This window comes from Lissotriton vulgaris, chromosome 8, assembly GCF_964263255.1.
Source record: "Lissotriton vulgaris chromosome 8, aLisVul1.2, whole genome shotgun sequence".
In the NCBI taxonomy this organism is placed as follows: domain Eukaryota; kingdom Metazoa; phylum Chordata; class Amphibia; order Caudata; family Salamandridae; genus Lissotriton; species Lissotriton vulgaris.
Window position 1 is genome coordinate 1,512,512,210 of NC_141696.1, and position 25,598 is coordinate 1,512,537,807.

At 42.2% G+C, this 25,598-nt stretch overlaps 1 protein-coding gene across 1 annotated transcript in view; it reads left to right on the top strand.

The window, feature by feature from the left end:
• Window positions 1–25,598, top strand: part of MIX23 (mitochondrial matrix import factor 23) — a 69,696-nt gene that overhangs the window by 27,201 nt on the left and 16,897 nt on the right. The window contains exons 3-4 of the mRNA XM_086933549.1: window positions 15,779–15,925; window positions 22,469–22,528. Coding sequence (XP_086789675.1) covers window positions 15,779–15,925; window positions 22,469–22,528 — 207 coding nt within the window. The remainder of the gene's footprint in view (window positions 1–15,778; window positions 15,926–22,468; window positions 22,529–25,598) is intronic.

The window sequence follows — 25,598 nt, forward strand, 5'->3', positions numbered from 1 at the left end:
TTGTCTATTTAATTTGAAGACTCTGTTTCTTGCTCTACATAGGACATCTGGTCCATATCCTCTCCTAAGGAATCTCCCTTCAATGTCTGTTGTACATTCTAGAAAATCGTCATCCTCACTGCAGTTGCGTCGAGCCCTATATAGTTCTCCATAGGGGATTGAGGTGACTGTAGACCTTGGGTGTGCACTGTCATTGTGTAGAACTGCATTGCAGGATGTAGACTTTCTATAGAGTTTACTGCACAATTTGTTGTCTTTTACATATAGGGTTAGATCTAAAAAGTTGATTCGTTTTTTGGAATGCTCTATAGTGAAGGTCATATTATACACATTGTCATTCATGTAGGCAAAAAAATCCAAGAGTTCAGCCTCACTCCCAGACCATATAAGTATAAGGTCATCTATGTACCTTCCATAATAGTTAATGTAAGAGTGCCATTTCGCACCGCCCCGGCCCCAAATGTGTACCGCCTCCACCCACCCCATAAACAGGCAGGCAAACGACGGCGCAAATTTAGAACCCATAGCGGTACCACAGGTTTGTTTATACCATTGGTCTTCAAAGAGAAATACATTTTCTTCCAGAATCAATCTCGACATCATTAAAATCATATTCGTGTGCTCCAACAGTTCAACCGGTCTCCTATGTAGGAAGAACTCGAGGGCCTTGAGACCCAACTCATGATTGATATTTGTATATAGGGAGCATACATCCATCGTGACCAATGTCATCTCTGGTTCCCACTCAAAGTCATTCAAAATATTTAAGATGTGCTTAGTATCCCGGATGTTAGAGGGTAAGTTTAAAACATACGGTTGGAGGAAAAGGTCTACAAATTCTGCCAGTTTTTCTGTTGGCCGCCTATTCCCGAAATGATCGGCCTCCCTGGTGGAGACAGGAGACACTTGTGAACCTTTGGCAGTGTGTAAATGCAAGGAAAGCGAGGTCGATATACAGTAAGATATTTAAATTCTGTATCATTCAGAAGGGTAGCCTGATGCCAGGTTTTTAAATAGGTGTTAATCTTGGCTACAACTGTATATATCGGGTTGTGTGGTAATTTAGTATACCAGGCTTCATTGTTAAGTTGCCCCATAATCTCCTCATTGTACTTAGTCCTATTCATTAGAACGACATTCCCCCCTTTATCCGCTTCTTTCACTTTTGAGGAAATGACCAAGACAGATAACCATTTTTAAATAGCAGTGCTTTGTAAATTGGACACTACTTTGTTTTGGTCTTGCCTATAGACTGCTTTGATTTGTTGGCCATGGAAGACCGAACATGGAAATAAATACCAATATTTAAAGTCTGCTTTGGGATAGCCAATTGCTTACCATTGGTTGGCTTATTGATTCTCGTTTTCTTGTTTCTTACTCAATGGTATTCCTCTTTTTAGGTCGAGCTGACGTTAGCATTCATGCGAAGCATGAATGCTGTCAGCTCGACAACTAATGTTATCAGTATTTAGGAGAGTGGACACCAAAGTGTTACGAGCTTTTTCAGTGTCGGATTTCACCTCGGGAGCGCGCAGCATTGTCTGCAGTGGCAGTGTCAGTTTCGCTTTTTTATTACTTTCGTTTTTCCCGAGGCTGGCTGAGGCTGGCTTGGAATGAACAGGCTTGCTTTGAACATCATGATTAATTATTTTTAGCCGTCTTGTAATGAACATGCACGCTGGGATTCCTTTTAAAACACTTCTTTGTAAAGGCACATTTATAATTATCGGAAGCATCACAGTGAATAAATGGGTCAAGCTGCTGGTTTATTTATTTTTATTAACCTGGCTCCGTTAGCGTTGTAACTATTTTTGGAAGCCTGACGGCAGCGTTAGCTGGCAATGCAATGCTTACATTTAAATAATGTTGTCCATGTTTGCGCAAACTCGTTCCCGCACGTCGCCTTGCCCCTCTCGTGTCTCATTCCCTTGCGCAAACACACTCCACAGTCACGCATGCGCACATACCCAGCCACACACACTGCATACACACACGCAGACCCACGCGCACACACGCAGACCCACGCGCACACACACAGACACATTGGAACAGACACACACGCATACACCCCCCTCCCCTCCCACTCACCGGGCTCTTTCGGCGTGTCTCCTCTGCAGCGCTGGTCGGAGTCGGCCGGCTTCACTGCTTCCTCGGCGGCGGCGGGCGGAACTTCCTGCTGGATTGCAGGCCCCGCCCCCGTCTCGGCCAAAAGTGCCTGACTTCCGGTTTTCATGGAGCAGGGCTGCGGCGGTGATTTCTTTTGGGGGCAACAGCGGTAGGCACCCTCTATTCTGTTCTTCCAATACTCCTGCGATAGGATTTTTACTCGAAAGAAGTCTCAATTTCACAGCATGGCGTACTGGCGTAATCTCAGGCATTTGTAACGTTAGTGTTGGAAATTTTGCAAGAATATGCCTGTGTTTATAAAATACCACCCTGGCCTACTTCTAAGCTAGTGGGTGGAGGATTTCTTTTTATTAGCTTGATGGACCTCTATAATTTACAAACATACTTCTTAGGTTGAGTATATATACTGTCCACAGATAATGGAGCTTTTAATAAACCAAGTAGCTTTCTCCATCACTTCCTACTGAGGAAGTGTCATGTGGTTCATGCAAGATTAACCTGTCACATGCGTGGTTGTCCCTCAAAATTCAACCCCCATGTTAACTTATTTGTATCCATTAACGTTGCCATTTATTTTCTCTAAACAAACTTTCTACATCGGGCACGCTAACACCAGTCCGCAACCCTCAGAAGGTTCTGCAGAAAACATATCATTAATGAACACTAGAAAAATACATTATTGCTGCTAGCAGTGTGCGTCCCCGTTATGCCCTGGCTATTTCGAATATAATATAATATATGTCCTGTACAGCACCGCTGGCACGTGCTTAGTCTCAAATCCTTCGCATCCTCACCTTCTCCACACAGATGACAGACAGGTTTTGAGTAATGAGATTTCTTTACATCCTGTATATCTGTATTTATCATAGAACCCTTCTATCTGCTTGAATGTGAAGCAATGAATCTCACCATTTCGGATGTGTTGATGCTCCAGGCATCTTTCCGTTTGAGGTGCTTTACATTGCAGGGATGGGGTGCACATACACTCCAAACAATACCACTCAGTGCCACATAATTACACGCCACACAATTACACTCTACTGAATACATCATACACTCCACATAATTACACGCCACATAATTACACTGCACTCAACGCAACATACACTCCAAATACCACTGTGTCACATAATTACACGCCACATAATTATACTCTACTGAATGCAACACACTCCACACAATACCACTCAGTGCCACATAATTATGCTTCATAACTACATTGCACTCAACGCAACATACACTCCAAATACCACTCAGTGCCACATAATTACACTGCACTCAATGCAACATACACTCCAAATACCACTCAGTGCCACATAATTACATGCCACATAGTTACATTGCACTCAATGCAAAATACACTCCGAATACCACTCAGTGCCACATAATTACACGCCACATAATTACACTCTACTGATTAGACTGCGCTCAATGCAACATACACTCCAAATACCACTCAGTGCCACATAATTACACTCTACTGATTAGACTGCGCTCAATGCAACATACAATACACTCCAAATACCACTCAGTGCCACATAATTACACGCCACATAATTACACTCTACTGATTAGACTGCGCTCAATGCAACATACACTCCAAATACCACTCAGTGCCACATAATTACACGCCACATAATTACACTCTACTGATTAGACTACGCTCAATGCAACATACACTCCAAATACAGTTCAGTGCCACATAATTACACGCCACATAATTACACTGCACTCAATGCAACATGCACTCCAAATACCACTCAGTGCCACAATTACACGCCACATAATTACACTGCACTCAACATCTAAGTCACGTAAATACAACACATATTGCTTTACAAATGCTATAGGTGTCACATTTGCGAAAGTTAAAACTATTGGCATTGTAAATGACAAAGCTATTAATTTTGGTATTTTCAAAACCAACAGATAAATATAAAATTTGTCATTTACAATACCAACAGCTCAAACTTTCCTAATGCGAGACCTATTGCATTGCAAATGCTTGTTTTCCCTTGTGGCTGTCCCTCCCATGGAGCTTAGCTTCTTGACCTACGTAGCTATTTTTACATTTTCCTTCAGCACTCCGTGTGAGTGCATGTTTTAGTGTTGCTTTCTCCCCCATGTTCAGTTTCCCTACTGAAATTGCTCCTATGCTCAGTTTTTTTTTTGTGTTCAAACAGTCTTTATTTTCATACAGGAAAAGAAACAAAAAGAAGGGAAAAACCAGGTAACAGTAATATGCCATGCACTCTAGATGTTGTGACGCAACAATGTTGGTCATTAGGTTTGAACATAAACACCAGACATAACAAGATCTGGGTCCAGAGGTCCATAGAAAATATTTTCATGTTGTGTACTCGGGGACCAGATATAAACGGCGTGTAAACTGGCACAGCGAATGGCTCCTAGGAGAAGAGAGTAGGGGAAAGTAGATATAGGGGGTAAAGCAAAGAATGAAACAGAAAGAAAGAGGTTAGAGAGTAAAGTGCCACTGGATTATTCCTCACCCAACCCTGGTTGAACTGACGTACATGTATACGTGCCCAGATGGGCGAAATCTCAGCAAAACCTGAACACAGGGTCAGTGTGAGTAGTCTAATCAGGGTGGTTTGATTTCTTAAAGGTAGTTTTCTAAAGCATCCCACAGTCGCCCGGGACCAGTAGAGGTTTGCATTCCGGTATATAGTATATTATCTGCACCCCGGAGTGAGCACAGTAGGTTTCACCATTTGTCAAAGGAGCTTGGAGTTGTCGTTTTCCAGTCAGTGAGAATGGATTTAGTTCCCAGAGCTATGAGGAGGTCCATTAGTGATACAATATTGTCAGTAATCTCAGCTGAGAGGGGATTAGCGTGAAAGCCCAGGACTGTCATTAAGAAATTAATTTCTATGTTTAATCCTGAGATGATCTTTAGCAGTGTTTGTATCCTCAACCACAACAGGTGAGCCATTTTGCTATTTAAAAACATGTGTTGTAGGTCAGCTTTCCCTCCTCACACCTCCAACAAAGATCTAAGTTTCTGAGACCCAATTTGTGCAATCTGGACAGAGTCCAGTATGTGCTAGAGATGACAAGAATATAGATTGTGTAAGTGCTGGTGTTTTTTTCGCAGTAAAGGGTGATTGCCAAATGTTACTCCATCTCTTGTCAGTGAAGTCTAGAGTGTATGTGGACTGTAGGTGCGGGTCCCACTCCCATGTAAAGAGTTGCGAGGTGGAGGTATTGGGTAAATCCAGGAGCTTGTATAAACGCGAGGCAGTGCAGCCCTCTCTTGTGAGTTTTGTCAGAAGATCGGGTAGGTCTGGTTCATACGGAGACCCCAACTTACTTTTACGTAAGTTCGGTAGATCGAAACTGTGCTGCAAGGATGATAATGGGGTGGGATTGTATGCGAACCTAGGTCTGATATCGGAAATTCTTTTTGTTACAGGGGGTAATCTGGAAGGTTTATACCACCCAACCATGTATTCTTCAGCATTTTCGTAGAATTCTCAGTTTTTATCTCTCCACACAAAGTGTGGGATGGTTCTGTGTATCATTTTAAAGCAGGAGGTAGAGAGGTTAACTGGCAGCATGCTTGTGATGAAGTCAATCAAAGGAGCTATCACCATCTTGATGGTGCCCAGGTGCCCCTACTAAGTGATGTTCTTTGGGGACCAGGAGCTGACGAGTTTTTTGATTTTTGTAATAGTTTTCTGTTAATTTATTTCAGTAGATTCTTTTAGGTCCACTCTGAACCACACACAGCTATGCTCACTCTGTTTTTTACCACTATCAGCTCACCTGTTACTTCTCCTGCTCTCACTTCACTGTACCTCTGCACTTGCATTGTTGCTTCTCACATCTTTTCCCCATCCCTCTTGAGTGTCTTGCTTTATGCTTTATTTATCTTTGTAATATCAATACCCTTGCGCTGATCCAGCTCCTTCATTGCCCCTGCTGCTGCCACCGTTCATACCACCAGTCCCTTGCCGAACTTTCCTACCCACTAACCGCCTTCCCATTTCCTTTTTTGTTTTTTTCCCTAAAGTACATTTTGGAGGGCTCAGCAGCAGAGATTTATTGCCAGACCACTAATTTCTACATTTACCTGGTCTGTCGATCCATTGTCCACCCTGAGTCAAAAGAAGGAAACCTAATTGGAAAAATCCTTTCAGTTATGTTATGTTATTTTTATACTTCTATAGCGCACGGCCACTCCACGGAGTATCCCGGCGCTTTATCGAAGGAAACCCAACCGAAGAAGGGAGAACATAACACTGAGAGGACGTGAAGACACAGGAAGCAGCATCAAATTAAGGGAAAAGCCATGTCTTAAGGGCCTTTCGGAAGGACAGAAGGCTAGAGGTCTGTCTCAAAGAGATTGGGAGGTCGTTCCAAGCATGAGGAGCTAAGTAGCGAAAAGACCGTCCTCCTGCTCTAGCACGCTTGATAATGGGAACACTCATTTTAGATAGGGACGAAGATCTGAGAGATCTGGGGGGGTTATACCAGGACAATCGTTTGGAAATATATTTGGGGCCTATGCCATGTAGGGCCTTGAAAGTCGTGGTCAAAGTTTTAAACAGAATCCTTTTAGCAATAGGAAGCCAGTGTAGTGTTGAGAGATGATCAGTGGCTCTGGCTTTTCTTGGAAGACCAAAGATGGCTCGGGCTGCAGAATTCTGGGCGATTTGCAGACGCCTGACCAAATATTTGGGAAGTCCCAGGAACAGAACATTAGCATAATCAAGCCTAGAGCCAATCAGTGCCTGGACAATGATTTTTCTGTGCTGGATGGAGACTAGAGGGAGGAATTTACGAAGCATCCGAAGGATGCCGAAACATTTCCCAGTCAGAGATGAGATATGCGGTCCGAAAGATAGCTCATTGTCAATCAAAACTCCCAAGTTTTTGGCTTTCAAAGACGAACAAGTGGGAGGAAACATATCTTGCGGCCACCAGGGTTTCCAATCAGGCTCAGAGGTACAACCAAAGAAGAGCAACTCCGACTTGTCGGAGTTGCACTTCAGCCCATGACGTCCAAACCACTCAAAAACATCCATTCCACATTTAAAAAAATGTCATGTGTGTACGTATATGTCAAAATTGGTGTGATCATCATGTAAGTTCTCATTTCAGGCATGCTCCCTCTCATACCAACCCACTGAAAGGTTGGCTTAAGAGGGGGCAAATATGTCTCCCGTTGCTGTTCCTCGTTTTGGATAGTACAACTCACCCTGATACAGGAAATAGTTGTAATATATTATTTCTTATTGTTATGTAACATTTCTAACCACATCTGTATATGTCCCAAAAAAGTGCTGATTTGAATGAAAAAGAAGTACTTCAAAGCATTTAATACCATCCTCATGACCTTATAATAGTGTACAGACTTTTCACATGCATGCATGGACACCACACAGTATGTAACCTCCCATGGATCCCAGAGAGTTTCTTAATCGGGTCTTTGGAGTCCTTGATATATAAGGCTACAGTACTAACCATAAGCGATAAAAATAAATCATTGTATTCCGACAGTCTTTCAGTACATGATCAATACCCGATATTATAGGTCTACATGTAGCATGGATCCATCTTTATGAATCTTAAGCAAAAAGTATATTATCAGTGTAAACTGGTTCATTAAATCCAAATAAACCACCTTTTCTTAATCCAACAATTCATCATTAAACCATTTTCTAAAAACATTGCTCTTACATTTCTTATAGTCAGTAAGCACTGTGTGCTTACTGATAATGATAAATGTTAAAGCAATGTAGATGTATAAATATCCAGAAGAAATTTCAAAAAATCGGACCTGATTTCATCAGCCGGAGAAATGAGTTGCATTGCGGCCTGGACCCATTTTCCAGCCCCCGCTAAATCCTCAGCCATGGCATATGGGACGCATAAAATGCTCCCATCTGCCAGAATACACAGTCTTCTGCCTTCTCCAACATCCTACTTTCTCCACCATCTTCCCTCCTGCCCTTGCTGTGCAGCAGCCCTCCTGCTCATGACCTGTCCACAGCAGGTGGTAAATGTGAGCGATAATACCCACAGGGAAGGATACATCATGCATAATTCTACCCAGTAAAACCAGGTCTGCGTTGTTCTATCCCATTCTGTGGGGATGAACTTGTAATTCTGTGGTATCGATAGGGTGTTAGCTCATGATTTGTTACGGGTGCGGATTTACCACCTACCAGGACTGTAATTGGGACAGACAGTGGCTGGAAGTAGGCGAGAAGCAGTATATCCAGGGTTGGAATTGCCTGTCAGTTTTTGAATACGCACACGCATGCTTGTTTAAGGGTATTTATAAACTCATCTCCAACAGGGTGGAAACTTACTCCTGACAAAAGGTAGGAATAAAATGGGAAAAAGGATGTAGAGAAAGTTAATTTACAATTGTTCAACCGATTTTTCACATTGAAAAATGTACATGTGCATCATTGCTCATGAGAAAATGTATATCACAAATGTTTGCTAGGAGTATGGTTTCCAGACCTGCTATTATAAACTCTTTTGAATTCCTAAAAGTTGTAAATCTGCACTAATGCAACAACATATACTTGTGAGTTCATTTAAGTGGCATTCTTTTTATAGTAAAAAAACAATCATTTGCAATGCAATAAGTCTCGCATTAAGAAAGTTTGAGCTATTGGTATTGTAAATGACACATTTTGTATTTATGTGCTGGTTTTCAAAATAGCTAAATTAATAGCTTTGTCATTTACAATGCCAATAGTTTTAAATTTCGCAAATGTGATACCTATAGCATTTGTAATGCAATATGTGTTGTATTTACGTGACTTAGATGTATTGATATTACAAATAACAATGGCTTTTATTTTTTTTAAATAATTAATCTATACTACTATAATAAAGGAAGAACTTTGAGGCTTTGAGGCGGGTAAACTTGGGAACCACAGCGCCAATCCACACACCCGATACACCGTTGTGATCGTCAGGGTGTGCAGATGGTTATAGGCTATATAAATAAAAAAAAACGTTCTTTAAAAAATGTACATAAAAAAAAGTAGTCCCTCCGAAGTAGCGCCGGCCACGACGTGCGTGCTCCAGGCATCCAGGAGCGGCGTCCAGGAGCGCGACGAGTAGCGGCGGACATGGCGCGGGGGAGGAGTGGTTACGTGAGGAGCAGCGGACAGGCCAGAGGAGCAGTGACCAGCGGCGGTGAGGTGACAAGCAGCGGACAGGCGGGAGGAGCGGTGAGGTGACGAGCAGTGGACAGGCGGGAGGAGCGGTGACCAGCGACGGTGAGGAGCGGCGGACCGGTAAACTGAGGAGCGCAGGGGAGGAGCGGCGGCTGAGGTAAGGGGACCCACGGACAAAGTCGGGACAGGTGGGGGTCGGGGCAGGCGGGGAACGGGCCGGGCGCGGGCCCGGGCTTCTGGACAATGTTGGGGCGGGCGGGGGTCGGGGAAGCCTGATTGCTCCTGGACAAGGTTGGGATGGGCTGCTAGTACTTAAATAAAAGTTATTGTAATTTATAATGGCAATAGCTTAAAGTTTTGTAAATAACTTTTGTGAAGATTATGTTGAGTGTATTTTATTGTGGCGAAAATCCAAGAACAGAAGTGAAATATTGACATCTTTTTGTGACATTTGTAATAAAGCTTGAAACATTGAGAGAACATATTTGAACCAGTTGTTGTTGAATGGTTGCACAGATTGATGCTGTGGTGGCGCTGAGTGATGTTGTGGTGGCGACGAGTGATGCTGTGGCATTCAGTGATGCTGTGGTAGCGCATAGTGATGTTGTGGTAGCGCATAGTGATGTTGTGGTGCCCCTGAGTGATGCTGTGGTGGTTCTAAGTGATGCTGTGGGGATGCGATGGATAGAGTGAGGGCGATAGATAGAGTGAGGGCGATAGATAGAGTGAGGGCGATGGATAGAGTGAGGGCGATGGATAGAGTGAGGGCGATGGATAGAGTGAGGGCGATGGATAGAGTGAGGGCGATGGATAGAGTGAGGGCGATGGATAGAGTGAGGGCGATGGATAGAGTGAGGGCGATGGATAGAGTGAGGGCGATAGATAGATAGAGTGAGGGCGATAGATAGAGTGAGGGCGATAGATAGAGTGAGGGCGATAGATAGAGTGAGGGCGATAGATAGAGTGAGGGCGATAGATAGAGTGAGGGCGATAGATAGAGTGAGGGCGATAGATAGAGTGAGGGCGATAGATAGAGTGAGGGCGATAGATAGAGTGAGGGCGATAGATAGAGTGAGGGCGATAGATAGAGTGAGGGCGATAGATAGAGTGAGGGCGATAGATAGAGTGAGGGCGATAGATAGAGTGAGGGCGATAGATAGATGGAGGGAGGGCGATAGATAGATGGAGGGAGGGCGATAGATAGATGGAGGGAGGGCGATAGATAGATGGAGGGAGGGCGATGGATAGATGGAGGGAGGGCGATGGATAGATGGAGGGAGGGCGATGGATAGATGGAGGGAGGGCGATGGATAGATGGAGGGAGGGCGATGGATAGATGGAGGGAGGGCAATGGATAGATGGAGGGAGGGCGATGGATAGATGGAGGGAGGGCGATGGATAGATGGAGGGAGGGCGATGGATAGATGGAGGGAGGGCGATGGATAGATGGAGGGAGGGCGATGGATAGATGGAGGGAGGGCGATGGATAGATGGAGGGAGGGCGATGGATAGATGGAGGGAGGGAGGGCGATAGATAGATGGAGGGAGGGCGATAGATAGATGGAGGTAGGGCGATATAGATGTAGGGTGATAGATGGAGGTAGGGCGATAGATAGATGGAGGTAGGGCGATATAGATGTAGGGTGATAGATGGAGGTAGGGCGATAGATGGAGGGAGGGCGATAGATGGAGGGAGGGCGATAGATGGAGGGAGTGCGATAGATGGAGGGAGGGCGATAGATGGAGGGAGGGCGATAGATGGAGGGAAGGCGATAGATGGAGGGAAGGCGATAGATAGAGGGAGGGCGATTGATAGAGGGGGGGCGATAGATAGAGGGGGGGCGATAGATAGAGGGAGGGCGATAGATAGAGGGAGGGCGATAGATAGAGGGAGGGCGATAGATAGAGGGAGGGCGATAGATAGAGGGAGGGCGATAGATAGAGGGAGGGCGATAGATAGAGGGAGGGCGATAGATAGAGGGAGGGCGATAGATAGAGGGAGGGCGATAGAGTGAGGGCGATAGAGTGAGGGCGGTGTAGAGAGAGAGAGGGGTGTAGAGAGAGAGAGAGAGAGAGGGGTGTAGAGAGAGAGAGGGGTGTAGAGAGAGAGAGGGGTGTAGAGAGAGAGAGGGGTGTAGAGGGAGAGAGGGGTGTAGAGGGAGAGAGGGGTGTAGAGGGAGAGAGGGGTGTAGAGGGAGAGAGGGGTGTAGAGGGAGAGAGGGGTGTAGAGGGAGAGAGAGGGGTGTAGAGGGAGAGAGAGAGGGGTGTAGAGGGAGAGAGAGAGGGGTGTAGAGGGAGAGAGAGAGGGGTGTAGAGGGAGAGGGGTGTGTAGAGAGAGAGGGGTGTGTAGAGAGAGAGGGGTGTGTAGAGAGAGAGGGGTGTGTAGAGAGAGAGGGGTGTGTAGAGAGAGAGGGGTGTGTAGAGAGAGAGGGGTGTGTAGAGAGAGAGAGGTGTGTAGAGAGAGAGAGAGAGAGGGGTGTGTAGAGAGAGAGAGAGAGAGAGAGGTGTGTAGAGAGAGAGAGAGAGAGGTGTGTAGAGAGAGAGAGAGAGGTGTGTAGAGAGAGAGAGAGAGGTGTGTAGAGAGAGAGAGAGAGAGAGAGAGGTGTAGAGAGAGAGAGAGGTGTGTAGAGAGAGAGGTGTGTAGAGAGAGAGGTGTGTAGAGAGAGAGAGAGAGAGAGAGGTGTAGAGAGAGAGAGAGAGAGGTGTGTAGAGAGAGAGAGAGAGAGAGAGGTGTGTAGAGAGAGAGAGAGAGAGAGAGAGAGGTGTGTAGAGAGAGAGAGAGAGGTGTAGAGAGAGAGAGAGAGGTGTGTAGAGAGAGAGAGAGGTGTGTAGAGAGAGAGAGAGAGCGAGAGAGAGCGAGAGAGAGCGAGCGAGAGAGAGCGAGAGAGAGAAAAGGCAAATTAGTATGCATTTTATGTATCTACAAGGAAATTATGCTGCATGTTCTGAGACATTGGTTTCTTAGCTATTTTGACGTTTTTACATTTCAACAGAAAATACAATTGTGATTTCAGTGCGACAAAAATAAATAAGCTTAACAAAAAGCACTAGCAGAGTCATAGATTTGCCCATGGCAAAGGTGCAATTTTATTTGCAAACATTTGTATTAAAACCAAAGGTAATACCAAGCAAACATGACGGTTGTGTTCCTATGTTTGCAAAAAAAGAGAATTAAAAAAAAATCATCACAAAAGTGACTCGTATAAAAAAATGAAAAGTAAATGAAAGTAGGAAGATCTAGCGACGAAGTAGACCACTTTCCAGGTGGATATTCACATGTGTAAAAAAAGAAAATACCAACACTCACAGGGAACCGAGCCAATGGATGAGTGAAACGTGAATGACACCTGAACGAACCAATTGTTATATAGGAACATGTACCTGTACGTATTTTCTATAATGATTTATTTGTAATGTAAGGTTGGAAATTCCACTAAAAGAGGTCTCTAGGCCAAACCTAAAATAAAGACATTCAGCACAATGTTTTCGCCGACATTGATTTTGTATTGCATGGAAGCACAGTAACACTGCTCTTTCTGTCAAGCTAAACAGACCGTATGTAAAATGTACACAACATTGCGCTTAGCAAAAGAAAAAAATATATGTAAATATTTTTTGTACTAAAAAGGTGAGTCATTTATTGGCGCACTGTGTAATAGGGCTACGATTGAAATGTACTGTTTTATGTATTTTATCATGTACTTTTATTGTCCTTTGTGACCGAAATAAAATTATCAAAGTAAGAAACTTAAGACCATTTTAAAACATATGTTCATGCCATAGGGCCTCTGGAAGCATCTCTTTCCATTAAAAATTACCCGAGTCCCTTTGCCGGCCCTGGGCGGACCCAGTAATACGGCTCTAATACCTTCCCGCACAGAATCCTGAAGCCTCTTCGTGGGGGACGCGTTGGGAGCCAAAGCCTCCCTGAGCATGTAAAGTGTGTGCACGGAGAGAGTGTTCTCCAGGGTCACATTCTTTTGCATGAAAAAAGCATGCAATGCGCGAGCTGTGCCCCTGTTTCTCTGCCGAAAGGAGACCGCACGCGCGGACAGGAGATGTGCACGCGAACGGAGTGCACATCTTCTGTCCCGGCGTGCCACCTCCTGTCTCCCTTTGGGACAGAAAGCCGCAGCAATAGAGGCTCGCCAGCGAAGCAGCTGCGCTGCATTCGTAGCGAGCCCTAAAAATGGCATTCATCTAATCTTTTACTAACTGATGCGCCAGAAAACTGATATTTAAATTGCACAATAGTTATGCAAAACAATTTTTCAAACTGCCCTTTTTTGTGTACATTTTATTTGGAGAGCGTTTGCCAATCTTGGATTCATTTTCCGCATGCATTATAACAATCTGGGAGCATTATAGCTTCAAACCGATAGATTCTGCCAACATATATACATGTTTTTAGACTGGAACCACTGTTATTGTTGCAAGTTGCTCTCAGAACTTTCTTTCTTTGCTTGGAGTATTTACCTTAATAGAAAGGCTTTTGTAACACTGAATCGTATATACAAGTTTGAACTTGGTGACATAAAATCATTTTTCGCAGTTCACATTTCCATACTTTGGTACTATACACTGGCAGCCAAAGATTATGTGCTGCTGTGGTTGGGTGCACTTGCCCGCTGAACAAAATTAAATTGAATTCTTGTTGTCCTTGACCCTAAACAATACACCCTGGGCATCAGGCGATTAGAATTCGGCACCCCTGCAAGTACTGGGTGACTAGACAAGGGACATGGTGGGTAGCTGACTTCTTTTTACATCAAACATAAAAGTTGTAAGGTGATTTGTTCAGAATCACTTTATATTTTTGTCACAAGCCACAAGCCTGGCTCAGAAACCAGATCTCCAGGCTAAAAGATAAAACAACTTGGCTACGAGCCCAAGTTTCCTCCCTTATTTACTTTATATTATGCTGTGTTGTTTCAGAAGAAGGACATTCTTATGTGTTTTTGTTTTTCTCTGATCTACAATACAGTTAATAAACTTCTGTTCTGGGTTCATTTTTTTTATTTTTCTGTGCTAACTGACTGACTGGCAGACAGACTCAGTATCTACATTGAGAAATGCATTGATTTGATGCCATTTGTACGTCGAAAGATTATCTAAACAATATTGCGGTTATAAAACTCTTCGTACTTTCAGGAGCCAAGAACATAAAGAAATTTGTGTGTTTAATTTAATAGGTGCTAGATGAATTTGAGGGGCCATGTTTAGGAAGGAACTTGTTTGCGCATTCATCATAACTCGCTTAAATGTGATCATGTAGAGAATGGTCATGCTACATACATAAAACAGAATTTTCCCATGATACACTTTTGATGTTAAGATAAATGCTTTTATGTTGGAAGGGTTGCTTTGTGAGATTTATGGTGCAACTGCTGTCATACAACGATCTTTATTTCTGCATGTACCTTTGATGAAACCCTTTATTCTACAATGCAAAGACCTCTTCTCTCCTAATTTAATCTGGAGGCATAGTTTGTTTATAGACTATTAGAGAGTGCAGATAAACATTTTGCACTGGTTTGTAAATACAGGACAAACACAAATGTGCATGATAAATGTTTGCTTGTAGTCTCAGAACCTGCAATCGGTTGTAGCTGAAGGCCCATCCCACTGTGATGCTTTATCGTTTGTTGGCGAACTCCGTACATTAGTTTACGTGTTTACATTTGAAAAGTAATATTTACCAAAATAGCATAAGTTTGGGATTGCTTACTCAGAACTAGATTATCCCCTATTTAGAAGCTAATCTGTGTTTTATCAATTTCTTAACTTATTAATACATGATTTCAGTCTTGTTTCTTCATTTCGAAAGTTTCAAAGGCCAATTTGAGGTATGCCAACCCCATCCCTCTCGGCCCCCACACCCTAATAGAGCTCTCTTCCTATAGCTTGTTAGTTCAGTGTCCATCCATGTATATGGTATTGGTGCTACAATAAAAGCCATTGCCACCAATGAGACTTCTCCTATATATTGGAGTAAACAGAAAAATATTCATATAAACAATTTCGAATGTAATGATCAGATTCCATTAGTGAGAAGCGATGTATGAACTCAGCTAATTCTTGTTCTGGAAACAATACATTTAAACCCTTTTCAGAATACAGACCAAAATATGATTGCAATTAAATATTCCAATTCCAATCACACTATAGTTGAAATAAAAAATATTACATCTCCAGTATTAGTCACTGATAAGGCAACACTATCATCACCTAAAGGAATCTTTCATATAAAAGTGGCAGGAAACCGAAACCCATGAGGGCGATAAAGAATTTTAGGTACAAATAATTTTTTACCCTGTTTTGCTATTTAGCAGTCATGTGGTGGAAATAAATAAAAGAACTATGTAAGTGACTTGAAATGATACCTAGACTGACTTAAGATGTATTTAAAATGGGATTTATGAGGTATTTATGTGGTAAGGGTATGTGAACTATAAATTAACAGGATTATGTTGTTTTCTTTTCCTCAGTTGATAGATGCTCACCGCAACAGGGAAAAGGCCATAAAGAACTGCATTGCACAGACTTCCACAGTAGTAAATAAGCTCCGGGATGAGCGACTAAAGGAAGCTGATGACTTAGCATTAATTAAACAGCTCAGAAAAGAGCAGACAAAGGTATGTATCATCAGACACCAGTCCTGTCTTCTGCTCTTGCGTGTTGAGCCTCCCACACTGAGGAGGCTACAGATGGGGTTACCGACTATGGGAGGGATGTCTCTTGAGCCTATTCTTGTTGATTCTATGGGAAGATAGACATTGTATTACCAGTCAGACCATTCTGAAAGTCAGAAGCCTGCCATGAATCTTGTCGAAGCACAGAATCTCCTTGTGATTCAAAGCAAGGGATGTTCTTGACTCTAACTAGGGATGCTTGTTTACAAGCTATACATTTTTCTGGACTTCTGAAAGGTATATGTAGATGTTGCCTACAAATCGCTGTCAATATCTTAATTTGTTCTTCTGCCTCCATATCATGTAGGAGGTCATCTCGACCCACACGCAGGTAATCGAAAATCTATGGCCCATCGGCCCATATTGTACGATTTCCGTGATAGATGTAACTCTTCTTGTATGATGATGTGAAAAACAGTCCCCTCAAGCAAACTGCTTTTGATAAAATAATTTGGGTTGAGCAGATATCTTGGAATCTTTTAGACTGTTTCCTTGGTTTCCTTTCAAGCCTCATTAATATTTCAAATGGACGGCCTGGAGGTAGCAATCTTCCCATACAGGTTTCCTGTTTCCAGAAATGCTTCGGAGTCTTTCCACTGTAGTTTGTTTTAAGCTCCAGATTTCATTCTGCTCCACCTTGTTGCGCGCAGGTGCCATTTATTTCCCACCACTGGCTACGTATGTTTAGTTCACCAGTTAGCCTGCACCTTTTTAAATAGTTTTCCTCAGTCATGCATGATGTTGGTTTCCATAAATGTTTCTGATGTTACTGTGCAGAGTTCTTTCAAACTGACAGGAAAGGGTTTTTTGTCCTGGAGGATCAAAAACCATATTCTAAACAGAAGCACATTGTGGGTCTCATTGAGGGAAGCAGAGGGCTATTGTGGTGATCTCCTATGTTTTGGGGTCTACTTGGGCATCTTATGAGGTAATCAGAATGATGATGCATCCAGATGATGTATCCAGAGTCTAGAACACTAATTTCTTTTGTAACTCCTCTTGGTGCGTATCGTTCTTGCCGTATGCTATTCAGCTTCGCATCGGCCTCTTCGGTTTTCCAGAGTGTTTTGCAGAAATTTTCCAAGGAATGCAAAATGTGTTGTGCTTTCAAGACAATGTATTGGTGGTGGGAAAATCCGACAAGGAACATGATGAGTTTCTAAAAGAGTTAAGGAGAATGGAAAAATATGGTTTGACTGTAAAAAGAGAAAAATGCCAGTTAAGGAGGGGGCATGTGTCTTATCTGGATCATGAGATCTCTGCGGAAGGCATCAGACCTAAGAAAAGTATTGTGAAAGCCATTGTGGATGCACCACGCCCTGTGGACAAAGAACAGTTGAAGTGTTTCCTAGGACTTGCAGAGGAGTATTCCAAATTTATCTCCAACTTCGCTGATGTGGTTGAACCTATGAGGATTTTGTTGAAAAAGGGGGTGAAGTATGTCTGGGGAGCAAATTGTGATACTGCATTTACTACTATTAAACAGTCTCTTGCTGCACCTACATCGGGGCATTTTGATGTCACTAAAAAGACTACTTGGACAACTGATGCCAGTAATGTGGGGTTGGGCGCTGTTTTGATGCAAAAAGTGTATGAATTGTCATATTCAGCCATTGAAAAGGATGCATAGGCTTGCTGTTGGAGCTTGAACCATTTCAGGTACTATTTTTGGGGTTTACCCCTTATACTTTGTTACATGTGTTTAAGTGTGGTAGAAGACTTGAAGGCAGTGTAACTTCCCGCATCTAGGTGGTTGTTATCAATAACTGACCTCAATTTTAGTGTGGAATTTATCAGAGGAAACAGACATGTGGTGGCTGATTTGCCTATCTCGTTTGTTTTCTTCTCGGACAACTTGGTTGCCAGTCCTGTTGCTGGAGAGTTAGTGTTACAAAGTTAAAAGTATATTGTAAAATAAGTAGATCCAATAATCGTAGGTATACTTAAGTTGGTTTATTAATCATAGTTGGTAGTAAGGAAGGCCCCACCGGGAGCAGCATCCAGCTGCTCAGCTCCACTCACTCAAACTGACCACACATTCAAACCATGCATACACGAACATTCTAATGACATCACACACACAGGCTGAGCAGCAGAGAAGGAGAAGACCAGAATATAACACATATCCTCTTTTAAAACAAAGAAAAGAAAAGAAAGCAAGAGGAAATAAATACAGTATGCCCTGGCGATGACCAGGTCAGGATTTCAAATAAGCAGTCAACACAAATAAATGAATGACTACAAATACAATAATGAAATAGCAATATAGCATAATATGGGAATACTTGCACAAAACATGAAAAGAGGCATAATATCACCTCGCATAAAACGAATGCAAAAGACATCACAGGCATAATATCACCTCGCATAAAACAAATGCAAAAGACATCACATAACAATACAATCTGACAAACTAGACCTCATATAACCACCATCCCCCATCACAAACCAAAACCCTAAATATCACAAATCATGGCAGTTGGCCAGACTGTCACAAAAAGCAATAGACAGGGAACCAAATTAGATAAAATGGCGTCCCAATAGAATAACAAAAATAGGACGCAGCAGTCCCCACACGCTACCCGAAACACACTTAAAATAAAACACACAGCACAAGGCGCATAACTCCTAGTGCATGGGGTACATGACACCCCAAGTAAATGTACTCAAATTACAACATTCCGCACGAGGTACATGACTCCCCAGCGGCTCTCTGTATAACTGAACACCTCTAACTGAATAGAGCACTTACGTGGTTCAACAATATAAATCATGTATGAAACTGAGCATGAACAAAACTGAGGTCTATACAGCCCCGTATAATTTAACCTGAAACGGATGGAGCACCTCAATGAGCACCTATGTGGCTCCGCAAAAGATACGCACTAAAAACCCAAACTTGAAAAACTAATCTTCAGAAAATTCACACTAGGATTGAACACCTCAAAACATTTTGAGCACTAAAAGTGGTTCAATACAATAGAAGAAAAATGTAGCCCCTGCACAACTCATCACAGTAAAAATGTGAACTCCTCTATTAGAATAGAGCACTAAGAAAAGTGGTTCATCAAACATACAGCAAAATAAATCTCAACACCTACCAACGGTAGTTCCAAAACATGTAGCAGAATCACACGTTCCTACTAAGAATCACTAGAAATAAATTAAATTGAGCATCCCAACTCAAATTGCGCACTTCTATGGCTCAACCAATTAAAGCAAATACAACAAAGAATGAACTCCTCAAATAAATTGAGAACATATGTGGGTCATTAACATAAAAGAAAAATCTAACACTTCCACGACTCTGCATAGTAAAACATGACCACTAAAAATCATAACTTAAAGAAATCAAATGAGCACCTGAACAAAGGTTTCAGTACATAAGTAGCTTAATTCAGTAAACGTAAATTAATCCATTAAAATGACAGTAAAGGAGCACTTGAATGAACTTCTCAGCACATAAACGCAGTAAAAGTAAACTAAATCAGTCCCTCTGAACACAAACATGTAAACTACCGTAAACATATCATCACCAATACACATGTGATTAACAAATAATTCAAAATAAGAAACCAAAACAATAAAAGTAGTCACCGTTGTCACGATAAAAAGCTCCGTTTCTCCGGCAAGGCAGGTAAATAACATTCAAAGAATTGCATCCACAGTGTCTAAATCGCATGGATAATATTTTCCTTTAGAAGTGCAATGATGAAAAATAGATACTAGATGGCGCAGATGGAACCGAATTAAAAATACAGTACGTAATGTTGGAAGTATTCGAAGAAAACAGCTCCGGTGAGCGATCTGTGGCAGTCTCAAATCCATCTCAATCAAAATGCATATTAAATCAGTACCTTCCTCATGAAGAACGCTTGGAACATCCGCTCGATGTAACTGAGGAGACAGGAGCACAATGAAAGAAGAATTTAAGCAGTCAGTCATGCGTAATCTCGACGCTCCCTGACCTTGCCATGACAGTTGTTGCCAATGATGCACGTACGTGCGCATAAACACTGCGTGAACTTGACCCCTCATGACGCTGACGCGTGTCCATAGAGGACGCGTTCTACAGAATCACCAATACTGTGGTAGTATTCTGTTGCGTCATCATTCAGCATTCAGCCAGCCAAGAAAAAGATCTTCTGCTTAAGAAAACGACCGTTGGAAATTACGGTAGGCAAAGCACAGCACGTTACACATGGCAATGGATTTCCAGGCATACCAGCCACACAATGTCAAATATACCTTCACGCTAAAACTCCTCCTTTTCAATTTCAAAGTCCGACGGTCCAGATTATTAAATCTGCTATTTTAAAACCCACAAAAAGTCCAACGCTTGAAACATACCTTAATCGATATCGTCAGTAGGCTGTCAGATGTAACATGACACCGGTGGGGCGTCAAAAGCGTTGCTTGTCTTCTTTAAGCTTTTTACACAGTTAATTTGCCATCATTTTTGTAGTTCCATCTTTCAAGTTTCAAATGTAGTTCCTGCACACGTAGTTCTTTCTCCCTCGTCGCCATTGTTACAATGTTAAATGTACATTGTAAAATATGTAAATCCAATAATAGTAGGTATTCTTAAGTTGGTTTATTAATCATAGTTGGTAGTAAGGAAGGCCCCACCGGGAGCAGCATCCAGCTGCTCAGTTCACTCACTCAAACTGACCACACATTCAAACCATGCATACACGAACATTCTAATGATATCACACACACAGGCTGAGCAGCAGAGAAGGAGAAGACCAGAATATAACAGTTAGCTTTGGAACAAATGGAGTGGAAAGATTCTATTCTTAATGATGACAAATACACGTGATTGATGGTTCTGATTAGCAACGGATGGCAGGACTTGAGTGCTCTTGATGAGTCCGTGAAGCGATATCTTGTGGTCCGAGATTAATTGAGTGCTCATGGGGATAAGGTCTTGCGATGTACCGCATCTTGCGTTCCAAGGATGTTGAGGAGTAGAATTATGAGGATTGTTCATGAAGGTCATCTGGGAAGGAGTTTAATGGAGTAAAGGTTGAGACAGTTTTTTTGGTGGCCAGTTATGGACAAGGAGGTTGAGAGAGTGGTCAGTGACTGTGTTGCTTGTGACCATAGCGACAAATGCAAGGTGGTTAGGCAGCCGCCGTTGGAGCATATAGAATTTCCAACTCGTAGTTTGGGAGAGATTGGCTTTGGATTTTGTCAGTCCTGTCGATAGGTTGGGTGTGAGAGACAGATTTTTGGCAGTTCTTGTGGATTACCTTATCAAGTGGTTTGTGGTTAAGTCTATGAAAGAGATCACGAGTCGAAGTGTAGTGGAATTTTTGAAGGGAGAGTTCTTGGAAGAAGGAATTCTCAAGGTGCTAGTTTATGATAACGGTGTACAACTTGTTCCACTGTCATGACAAGTTTCCTTTAGCGGTTTGGCATTATACATGATAGAGTAGCATTATTTAGGGCACAGACCAATGGTTTAGTGGAGAGGTTCAACAGAATCATCATGGAGAATATCCTTTTGTCCTTGGCCAGTATCTTGGATGGAAGAAAGAGTTGGACAAAATGATTTGGGCTCAAAGGGTCACGCCACATTCTGTAACGCAGTGTCTCAAGGTTAGGGAACCTGCAACAAAGGAATCACCTGTGTGGTTGTGTAAAAAAAAATCAAGTGTGGGTAGATCGTGGTTGTATGCCTGCAAAGGCAATGGAGTCCCAGAAGCGAAATAAGATGATTTATGACAATAAGAAAGTAGTCAAGGAGTTGGATTTGAGTTGAGGTGACTAAGAGGTGATAAGGAAGCCTGGTCATGTGAAAAAAGGGTAAAGTAAGTTTTCCTCAAGTTGGTTAAGGTAAAAAAAATATGTTGCTCAATTGAGCGATGGAAGAATTTTGAGTAGAGGCAGCTTGTGCAAGGTCAAATTATGCTGCCCATGCTACCCATTCATGATCTTATTATTGTTTCTGTACGTATATGATTCACATGTATTGTCTGTGTTTGAAATTGTTTTTTTTCTATTGTAATTCTTGTTGTTATCATAAGGGGGAGGTATGTGATCTGCTATTTATTGAATTCTCCCTGGGCATCTTCTGAGGAAATCTGAATGATGATACAGCTGTGTCTTAAGAAACTGCAGCAGTTGCTGTTGGACTCTGGCTGGAGGCTACAGGTGGATGAAGATGTACTGAAATTAAGACATTACATAACCACCTTTCATGTCTGCTCAGTTACTACAGCTGTCCATTGAGTCACTGCACCATTTGCTGTTCATTACTGCTATGATGTGTGTGGTTTGTACGGTTAATTTGTTCACCTGTTCGAGCTGTTAATGCCCGACGGCTGGGGTTGAGACTTATGTGTAGTGAATGTAATGTTGATGTTTGGTCCTTGATGCCATTTCATCCCTCTGAGCTCTGGCTGCACCTCTTGGTTCTCATTGAGGTGTGATGGTTGTGTAACGTTTCTCTCAGTTTGTGTCTTATCTCTATTTCTGCAGTTAAAATTGATGCAGTCGGAGCTGAATGTAGAAGAGGTGGTGAATGACAGGAGCTTAAAGGTACCACGATTTTTACACTTTAAGTGCATCGCCCCTGCCCCCTGACTCACTATTAGCAGGAATGCCTACAGTTTGTGGTCTGAGCATATTCCAGTTTTAACAGTCTCAACTTTTTCAGGGAAGACACACATTATTACTAATGTTGGGTTTTTAACATCACAGATGGGCAGAGTGTCTTTTTCAGGGGCCTAGCACGTTGCTCCGCACTGGAGTCTGGTACAGGTCTCTGTGTAATCTGGCCTTCAGTGGTCTCCAAACATCTTTGCCTTTTCATATTTTTCACTGACTGAGCATGCCTACACTTAATTTAATGTAAAATGTGCCTATGATGTTCACAATGGCCTATCCCCCTAGGCTGTGCACATGCATGTGGAAGAGGTGTGGCGCAGCGGCCAGGGTACCTGACTCCGGACCACGGGGTTCACGGTTCGATCACCGGCGGAGGGTTAGCCCAGCACCATGTGACTCTGGGCAGTAGCTCGCTTGATCTTCCTGAAGGCCCCCAGCGCTGTGACACCTCTCCGGAGGTAGCTGTGCGCTTTACAAATGCTGACATTTCATGCCTATGATCTATGTAAAGCAAGCACTGGCCTTTTATCTTGTGACTTGTGGATTCCAAACCCAATTCATCTGAAATGTAGGATACTTTGTGTCTAGTAGACTGGTCCAAGGTGTACACAGACTGAGGTTGGTTGTTGCCACGCCTGCTTGCCCGCCCTGGGGTTCCAAAGACTTTCTCTGCATTGCTGCTAACTCTGTTAGCACAAAGGAGAAATGCACTCATGAAGACCTATACGGTCGAGTGATGAACCATGAAACACTGTCTGCTCCTTGTGACAGAGTTCACCATTGCTTATACTTTCTTCCTGTTGGATTTGTAGTCTTTATTTAAGCACAGCATGTCTGCTCCACCAGATGTAGGCCAGAAGTGAGCAGAATTCAGTACTTCTGTCCACTCTTCTTTTTCATTTACAGTTGCTTAACTCACTTTTGCTTGACATTAGACATTAGACATAGATGAGTTAAGTTCTTTCAAGTTCCTATGATCCAGTCCCGTGCTCTCTGTATTCTCATCACTGGATCGCCTGTAATTCTTTAATTTCATCTTAAATCAATGGCCATCATTAATATAAACTGGCGTCACAGAATGCTCGTCGGCATGTGTAAGATTTGTGACTCCGAATCAAGTTATTTTTTTTTTAAATAGCAATTCTTTAACATTTCAGGGACTGGATGAATGGATGTCTTTCTGTCTCCTAGTTGCTGTTTTAGAATCTGTCTTCCAATCTATGCTTTGTAATTTTGCCAAACAATTGTGTTGTTTTATAAAAAGCATTTAATGTCCCTAGGCCTACAAATTTGAAATGTAACACTTTTGTAAACCTTAGAAATATAATATGTTTGTGTAAGAACCTACATGATGTATACAATCTTGAATCATGGCTCAACCCCTGATATCTAGGGTTTCGATTTTACCCAGCTAATTCTGCACCTTGTAAATACCAAAGCATAAAACCTTAATGTTTACTGTAATGTTACACAGACAGCAAATGTAAAAAGTACACGTAATCTAGTCTATTATAGCATAAACACACTGAGTATGAATTAAGTTATTATATTTGTTCCACTTGATAGCTATTATATTTCCTACCAAACCTGTTTGTGACAAATGAGCAGAAACATGTGACTTTCTAAATTTAGAACATGTCTATTATTTGCACCGCTCTACAATATTAGTATGCATTTGTGTTTCCTTAATGTTGTGTAATTACCTTATTAAAAATACCACACCCAAGAATTAATTTGATTTGAACAAGCCACAGATCTTCATCAGAGATAGAGAATAGTAATTCCTAAAAAGTTATCTTCTGATGCTCGAGTCTCAAACTCTTGTGCAACAGAGTTTTAAAATAAATTTGCCAAACACTTTCCCAACCTGAAAATTTCAGTGCAAAATACAAGTACTGTTGGCCAAGTTTCCGGATATTCCTGACATCCGAGATGTTTTTGTCTGGATTGCAAAAGCTTGCCAAACATAGAGGCAGATCTAACTCCTCCTTTAAGTAAAATTGGGGAAGAATCAACAGTAGCCTTACCAATATCTACCATTCTACTGAGAGAGCAGAGTAGAGAAGACTATATTTGCCAATATCCTGCGAAGTAAGTTTGTGGAGCTGCTGAAAAGTAAAAAATTCAACAAATGCAACCTCCTTGAACAATGAGTTTAAGTAAAACCAAACACTTCACTGCTCAAGATTTACTATAAACTATTTTGGTATTAGCCCAAATGTTTTGGTTAAACTACAGGCGATTCAGAAAATAAACATTAATTTCAAAATTGAGAGTAAGACCATGCTTGGAAAACCTTTCAGGCAAAACTAAGGATACATTTATCATGCATCCGTATTGTCTTGTGTTTTGACTGCATTAATCCTTGCATTTGCATTGTGCATTTGTGATCACGGTAAGGAGGGCCTCTGCAAGAACAGTGTAATAGAAAACCAGTTTATTAGAGAGCAAGGTTCAAGATGAAAACAAGCACCCACTTCACATTTATTTTCATAACGCCAGAAGACTTTGTTTGCCGACAACAAATCCTTGTTCGTGGATGAGATGAGATGAGAAATGTTAGAAAATAAATACTGTAGCCTTGATGTAAGTATTTGGATTATTTGTGGTGGACGACTACCCACTTCATGGAATAATCACAACCCTTATGAGGGGAGCACTCAAAATCACTTAACCCCTTCGGGGCTGATGACGAGCTGGGCTCGTCATGGCGTAGCCTCCTCGCACGCTGATGACGAGCCCAGCTCGTCATGAATAATGGGATTTAGAAAATCTGAGCGTGCGAGCGGAATTCCGCTCGCACGCATGTGGTTAATTACCCTGAGCTCAAACCTAGTTGCTTTTGCACAGAGCAGGCAGACCTAATGTAGGGCCGTATGTAAAGTTTATGCAGTAACAAAACAGTAGTAAAGTCCGAATGCAACACAATGAAATTCCAAGCCGAATTAGAAAAATAGACTCTAAAATTTTATAAACAAAATGACACCAAACTACAAAAAAT